The sequence below is a fragment of the Mycena indigotica genome (genome assembly GCF_014461135.1).
Source record: "Mycena indigotica strain 171206Taipei chromosome Unknown Mind.scaff0003, whole genome shotgun sequence".
Classification (NCBI taxonomy): domain Eukaryota; kingdom Fungi; phylum Basidiomycota; class Agaricomycetes; order Agaricales; family Mycenaceae; genus Mycena; species Mycena indigotica.
Genome location: NW_023503002.1, coordinates 35,512 through 43,591, shown reverse-complemented (window position 1 = coordinate 43,591; position 8,080 = coordinate 35,512). Strand labels below are relative to the sequence as shown.

The 8,080-nt window shown below is 50.3% G+C and overlaps 2 protein-coding genes across 2 annotated transcripts; both read left to right on the top strand.

Moving 5' to 3' along the window:
• Positions 1-1,468: 1,468 nt before the first annotated feature.
• On the top strand, positions 1,469-2,362 carry MIND_00293200 (uncharacterized protein; the record flags this gene model as incomplete). The annotated part of the gene is made up of 2 exons (XM_037359794.1): positions 1,469-1,940; positions 2,088-2,362. 2 exons carry the CDS (start codon positions 1,469-1,471, stop codon positions 2,360-2,362), a joined length of 747 nt encoding a protein of 248 aa, XP_037222679.1.
• A 128-nt stretch (positions 2,363-2,490) lies between these two features.
• MIND_00293100 (uncharacterized protein) lies at positions 2,491-2,952 on the top strand (the record flags this gene model as incomplete). The annotated part of the gene is made up of 1 exon (XM_037359793.1): positions 2,491-2,952. One exon carries the CDS (start codon positions 2,491-2,493, stop codon positions 2,950-2,952), a length of 462 nt encoding a protein of 153 aa, XP_037222678.1.
• Positions 2,953-8,080: the final 5,128 nt, after the last annotated feature.

Sequence of the window (8,080 nt, the reverse complement as noted above, 5' to 3'; positions counted from 1 at the left end):
GCCGTGCTCTCTCGCGATGTCCTTGGATCATCCGGCCCCTGGCAGTGGTTCGTACGCTCGCTGCAGCACCAGGTCAACGTTGCTGACAGAAGGAAAAAGTCTTTCCGCTAGACCATCCTTCGCTATCAGCGAACAAATCCTGAATCTCAAACGTTAACTAAATCACTCGGCTCCAACACCTTAGGCAACCACGGGATGTCCTTGTCTTTGGCCTGGAAGGATGGCTGTGGTTCATCCGGCCAATGGTAGTGGTGCACCCCATCCTTCTTCCAGTCCGGTGGATGGTGATGGTTTTCTTGGCGGGTGAGTATCCTCACGCTGTTTGGTAACGACTTTTCCTTAACAATGCCCTCTTAGTTTGTCAGAAAGCTCGAATACGGCCCCCTGCATCTCTCTCCATCCTTGCCGCTACTGTGGCTCACCCATTTTAGAACGACCGTTCCCTGAAAATCGTCCGACTAGTTCGTCAGAAAACTCAAATCCGGTCAACACTGCGTCTCTCTCGATATCCTTGTTTCGGAGAAGCGGCTGTGGTTCATCCAGCCGCTGGCAGTCATTCTGCCCAGTCTGGGTAAACGCTGCTTCCGTGAGGAAACAGTTTTCCTGCTGAACCATCCGTCACGAAATTGTTAGCCAACATACCGTGTATCTCAACAAATAACTGCGGCTCACTAATTGCGAAAATACCAACAACGTTACCATAGAAAGCATTAGAATTCGAGTGTCCGCCGCCACAGCTTCATTCACAAACGTCACTGGTATCCATATGGACCGCTTCCAACGTCAAATAATCTTGACCTCCCCTTTTTTCGAGCGTCAGCCACCTTAATCCATCGGTGCCTCGGGCATGTATCGAGGCAAACAGATGATGAAACCCGCCTCCGCCACAATCAAGTTTTTGGTCAATGTAGCGCGTAACGCGGACACGAAATAGGGAAGCATTGCCAAACCAAACGGCTCCAAAAGAGTCGGGAGTAGCCGGCAAAATCATCATCTTAACTTGAAACAACACACTCAACTGGGAATCTAATTACGGCTTTCTACCGCTTGGGGCCTTAAGTATCATGTGTAAGAAGGGAGGGCAATATTACCGCGTTACAACCGTGACCCCTCTTGCTTCCTTTGATTTATCTTTCAGAACTTGAATCGTTGCTGATCGTTGCTGTTCGAAGTTCCCCAGGCTTCTGGCGACCGCACTGGTACATTTTGCCCTCCATGGACGAATATCGACGCCATAATCTTCGCGCTGCGTACGAGGCGCTTGAAGAAATGGTTCTCGATGTCCTTCGGATACAGCGTAGAGACCACAGCCAATTGCAGAATAAGCGAAGGGAATGTCTTGAATTTCTGCATTCTGCTCACCAAGTAAGTCAGCATCCAAGTTTCGGTGGTCGTCATTGACTTTTAAAGCACCAACAGGTGTTTTCAAATGATGAGTTTTTTGCGTCTCTGCCAAAACGTTCACCTTATGCTGGATGATCTGGAGAAAGCTGGGCAGACCGAACCTGAAACTCATCGGCCCGCCCTCAAAGTAGTGCAGCTAGGCGCTTCTACGGTTCGAGGGGGTCGACGACCAATTGTTATCGATGAAGATTTCCTTGCGCAGGCAGTTCGGTTGAGAGGACCTTCGCAAATAGCCAAGGCTTTGGGGTGCTCCGCTCGAACGATACGCCGTAGGATTTTGGAACTACAATTGGCTCCTGCGGGCCCTGCCGTATTTCAAGTCCGGTCTCGTCCCGACGGGTGGGAAGAACTTGAACGGAACAATCAATGCGGGCGATCAACCCATCAGACTGAGATATCGGATGAAGACTTGGATTCATTGACGTTTGCTATTCTCCAGCTTTTCCCCCCGTGCTGGAAGAAGTATGACGATGGGTCAACTTGCGAGCCAGGGTGTTCGGGTATCCCGTACCAGGTTACGTTCATCGCTCCTCAGAGTACGAGGGGCCCCGCTATCATTTGGTCAACGTCGAATTGCCCGAAAGAAATACTGGGTACCGGCGGTCAATTCTTTATGGCACCATGATGGCCAGCATGGTATATCCGAACCAAGTTGAATCCATCCCCACTTGACGCGATTTCAGGTCTAATACGATGGAAACTGGTTACTCATGCGTTCATCGACGGCAAATCTCGGTTCGTGACTGGCTTGGGCGTTCACAACAATAACCGGGCACATACTGTGCTTTCTTTATTCCTGGCTGCAGCTACTCAATTTGGTGTGCCGAGTCGCGTTCGAGGGGATCATGGCGTAGAGAATGTCAAGGTAGCTGAAGCAATGGAAGAAATCCGTGGCCCAGGCAGGGGGTCATATATTTTCGGCCGGTGCTGGAACAACTGCCTCCATATCCTCTCTTGATTAACGTCCATATAGGAGCATCCATAATACTCGAATAGAACGCCTCTGGCTGGACTGGACACAGGGATTGGGGCTCAAATGGTATGACTTTTTTATGGCCCTAGAGCAATACTACGAGCTAGACGTCGATGATGACGTCCATATTTGGCTGCTCCATCATCTTTTCCCTACGCGCACTCAATGAAGAAGCTCAAGATTGGGTGAACACCTGGAACTTTCACATACTGCAAATTCGCGGTGAACCTAATCGGTCACCAGCAGATATCTTCTTCTTCAATCAAATAGAGGAGGGAGTTTACGGTCTTCCACTGGCTGATTTGGCTGACTACGGGGTGGACCACGGGGCTCTACGGAATGAGGAAGTGATGTCGAACTTCTTCGCTAACAACGAGCAGGAGCGTTTAGAAATCCCAGAAAACATGAACACTGTGATCTGCGAGTCCCCAGAGTGTCCCTTACTTCCAGTGCAAGTGCTGACGCTGGACGAACAACTAGAAGCTGCTCAAATGGACGCGCGCAGTGTGATTAATATGGACGCTCGGAAATTGATATGGCAGGAAGCTCTAGCGATCATCAGAGAGTTTCTGTAGTGCAAATAACGGAGTCAGAATAGATGGGTAGTAGGTCACGGTTATACAAGTGAAACACGTGAAACCGGGGTGTGAGTGGGAAACTTGGAAAGACCAAAACAGGGGATAGGTGGTGGGAAAGAGATATATAGCACTCACTCACACACACAACAACCACAAACAACTTGAAACCCCAACCAATTATCCCAATGCAGCACTTAGGTATTGGCAAGACTATCGTATTCGCGTGCGTGTTCGGGGGGCTCCTATCAATAGTGAAGTATACAGTAGTTTCAGCCTGAGTCCAACAGAGTCGATAGTGTTGTATTTAGTTTGATTTTAACGATGTAGATGGTGTCCGCGCAGCGGCATCGTGGGAACGAATAGGCCCTCGAATATATTTGTCGCAATACAGTTTCGGTCCGACGGCGTTATCGGCCTTCGATTGACAGACGGCGTCTGTCAACGATCGTATTCGGGCCGTATCGATTCCGTTTCCGTGTTCTCGTCGTCGTAGTCTTAGTCTGAAGCCCCTACCCTTTGGTAGAATGCAATCCAGGTGGGATTCACCGCTCATGTAGGTACAAATGAGCCCCAATATACTTTTGGCCATGGCCCGTCACTCCGTCACAGCGCGATAATAGTAGTACCGTGATGACGTTCTATTTCGAGACAAAACTTCATTGGTGGGGATGCCTAATAGGTGGTGACTCTGGTGAGCCGAGTAGCTTGGAACAAACAAGGAAAAGCCCGCAACCGAAGGGCCGCGCCCGCATGCGCTCGCCATGGAAAAGGCCTGAGCGATCTGCCGCGGCGCCGAAATCGGACCGTGACCTCTGGCCATCACTGGTCAAAACACAGCTTTCCGACACTTGTCACCGCGTGTTTCGCAACCCACGCCTCGCTGCTCGCTTCCCTTCGCCCACTCCAGGAGCTTACTGCTCCCCAACCGGAACGGATACCCGACTTTCTTGATGCCAATTCTGGCATTCCTGCAGCAGCCAGCGATGCAAGAGCTGTTGGTCGTCGATCAACACAGGAAATAGCCAAGTGTTTGATGCACTAGTCAACTCGATTGAACGCGCACACACACTCTCCCCGTTGCCTGGCTCAACTCGATTCGAATTGACCACGTTGTAACGTCATCAGACATAGCTTGACTGGGCTTCGGGACTCTTGGAAGAGCGGCTGTGGCCCGTGGGTCATCCGGCTGGCAGTGATCTGCGGTCCGTCCACCCCACTTTCTAGCATAACGTTTTTCGTTTGCCTGTGCGTACATCTCGACCGTTTCTGAATCTGGATTATTCTAAATCTCGTGCAACTTCCCTTTCACTCGAAATATAGGCCGCTACTCTCGGTATTCCCCAATTGGAAGAACGACTGTGGTGGTTCACCCCTCTTCCACTACCAGTAGGCAGCGTCAGAACACTCGAAGTAAAACTACGCTTGATCCTGTTTTATCCCCTTGCTCATCGCTTATATTATAGTGGCGGAAAACGGTCTGACTGAAGTTATCTGGCTCCCCAGAGTCCAGAGTCCAGACTCCGGCCAGTGTGGGTCATATATACGTCTTTGGGCGGCTCGACCAACTCGCCTCGCTGCACAACAAGGTCTTGTTCCTTTCGGTCGCCGCTCAATTTTACTACTGTTCCAGCTGTCCTCTGTCTCACATAACCATCTCCTTCAAATACTGGTGTTGATGCCATACCGCCGGTGTTCTGTGTTCCAACGCATTTACTCTGCAAGTCAGTAAGTTCACGATGCTTTCTAGGAACTGCAAAATCTGACTGTTGCGTTAGCAATCTTAGTTAGTGGTCTGCCGGGCCGGGCCTGGGAAATCCCAAGGCCCAACTGTTGTAGCCATGCCGGGCCTGTCAAGGGCCTCGGGCTCGGGCAGCCCGGCCCGTCAGACCACTAACCTTAGTGGAATGTTTCCTACCCGCTCCAACACACATTTCGTACACCCATTAACGACAGTTCTGTCTCCTGAATCACCTTTCCAAACGATACGAGCTGTCAGACCCCTGCAAGTGCAAATTGGTCGTCGACCCAAGTATCAGGCTGGAACCCATCCTCGACAAGATCACTCTAAGTATTGAGCCAGTGTCTCAGTGGCGTCGCCATGTCAAAACGCTCGCCTCCACATTGACGTGAACCCCCCCGGTTTTATCCTTCCCATGCACTTCCTCCTCTGAAGGTGAAGCAGGTGTATTGGTTACCGGCAAGTCTTGTTCGAGATATTTACCATATGGTGATGGATGTATCAGAGTTAAGTCCTCAGTTAACGATGATACTTTCGACACTGAATTCCTAGTCCTATGAATCAACGACACAAGCTCGCGGGAAAACTAGACGCATCGCTTGGTCGCATGCTCTGTGATTTTGCTTATCGACGCCCCTCGATTTGAGATGCTCTTGGTTTGGCTTGCAGAACAGTATACTGTTGATAGCTTAGTCTCACTCAAGGGAGCCAAGATTCCTGCTTCGCCACGTTGAAGAGGTCGGGGCGGAGACGATGGTTCGATATGACACCCCCCATCTGTAGTTCGTAGCCCAATGTCCAAGACACGATGTTGTCGCTGCTGTCACTGAGCGTACATGTCTCGCCCCATTTGGGATGTTACGTTATCGGTTGCCTGTTAGGCTGTTTTACATGCTCACCTCCGCATATGGTGGTCTTGCTCCTTCACGCTTCAAGTTGATACAGCGCCTGCCAGAACAGGCAACCTTTGAGCATGGCGACACGCCTTTTAAATGACTAAAAGAGGTTTTTCCCGCCGAAACTACCCATTGGCCCAATGCCTCATACATCGCCAGGCCCTGCGACCGCTCTCTCGACCACCTCGCGAGATTCAAACTTTAGCTTGCTCAGCTACGAAGTCTTTTTGCATATCTTCATGTTTGTCCTGCAACCGATCGGATGGAGAGAAGATGCGCAAGAACGAGGCAATCTACGGCGTGTCAGTCGAGCGTGGAAGAACGAATTGGACAACAGTCCTACTCTTTGGGCTCGTCTCCACATATGCTCCGCGTTTGGTCCAACTTACCTCCATCACCTTTTCGCTCATGCGAGGGGCTCGCCCAAAACCATCGTCCTCACACTGCGTCAATATTACTCCACTCCAACAGAACAGCGACCACCGTCTCACTTTAAATTGATGGAGGGGCACCCCAAGTTCATGTCCAGTATCAGCAGCCTTCTTGCGGCAAACGCGTCGTCTGTCGAAAAGCTCGCTGTTACAATCGACAGTAGCGTAATTTGGGAATCCTTCGTCCAAGCGATCGGAACAGAGATCAAATTTACCAGCCTCGAAGTCCTTGCACTCGCGTCCGTTGAGGATAGCGAGGACCACCTCGATATTCTTCCTCTTCATGGAGTGACATCGGCACTGCGGGAGCTCGTTCTCGAAGACGTACCCCATCACTATGTTGCCGGAGTATCGTACCATCATCTCACTACCCTTGCCCTGAGTGGCTTGGTCGAACATCCCGGCCCAGAAAAATGCAACCTCGGCAACAATCTTCTGGATGTTCTCTCCGAATGCCCGCAATTGTCTTCCTTGCACCTCACTGGCGCGGACTGTGTGCAAGATGCAAAAACGCAACTTTCCACTGTTGTCCTTCCCCAACTGCTTTACCTCGCATATTCATGCAAGTGCTGGATTCGGGGCAACCACATTTGTGGCCAAGTTGTTGCTGCCATTGACGCTCCAAACCTCCAATATATGGCCCTCCATATCGGCCATCAGGATGGCGCCGCCATTTTCGCCGCGCTCAACAGCTCTAAGCTTAGGCAGATTCGGGTCTTGCATTTATCAGGCCACTGGTACCATTATGGACCCACGCAAGGTATCATGTTTACCGGTACTCTCAAAGCCGTTACTGAGGTCGACATTACGCATCTCCAACGAGACCCCATTCCGGAAGTAAGCGAGGACACCGAGCGTTTCCACGACTTCGTTGCGCTCCTTCTAATGCTGCCAAAACTCGAAGTCTTGCGGTTGCCCTACCAGAGAAGGATCTTCTTTAACCACGACGTGCAACAAATGAAGGAAACGATGGGCGTGATTTCTAGAGAAATTGGTCGTCGGTACACCGTTTCCCTCACGCAAACTGATAGTCAATGCAACATGCGGGAGAACTTCACTTGTCCGAACGCCTTTCTCGGCGCATCATTCGCTTCGACGTTTACGTTTCATGCATTGCCGTGCACTCCCGTCTGTAAATGGGTCGTCGAGTGCAGAACAGATGCCCAGTAGTCAAGTTCAGACACACTAGCGGCGGACACTGCAATTGTTGGGAGGTATGATGTTATTTGTTTACAAGTATTTGCAAAAACCGTTTTGCTTGAGACTTTGAAATGCAGCTCTAGGCAGAGAGCTACTTATTAATAATAAGATCCATGGTTTTGCTCGCCTATGAAGCCGAGGCGAGCCGCGAGAAGAAAGCGAAGGTGCCGTCGGAATGACGGATTCCCCATTTCCTTGATGGATGTAAGTGGGCTAACGTGTGAGAGAGGAAGATATCGGCATACCTGAGCTATAATTGCTGTTAGATCATTTGTAGAATACACATGCGCCAGCTTTCCCGCGTACCGAATGCTCTGGACTCCACAGAGTGGCTGCAAAGCCTTGTCGATATCGTCCATCACACGATAGGTCTTTAATCCTAGTGAAAGCATGTCCCAGTGGATTGCCGCGTTCTGTTTTTTTTTCGAGAACGAGCAACGAGGAATATGGCGAAGGACGTCAAGAACACAAGTCTATTTCAGGTGAGTTTTGTTGAAAAAAAAGATGTAGAAGCTGACCTCTTTGTCGGGCCAAGGAAACCACTTGCATATCTAAATTAACTCTGCGAGTCTTGCGAGTTGTAGCGCGAGGTACTTCTGTTCAGCTTATTAGGAATGAAAAACAGACAGAGGAAAAGGACCAGCCATCCGATGCCGCTGATCATTCTGAATCACTTCTCTCGACCTCTTCCTCATCCGAATCCACATCGCTTGTACGTTCATTGAGATACTCCTCCAATCGCAATGCCAAATACGCAAGATTTCGCTCGTCGATCGAGTTGTGAAGTTCAGTGTCTACCTCCAGTAGCTCGGAAGTACCCCAGTCAAAGGCCCCTCCACTTTCGTTCGTCCATCCTGCTG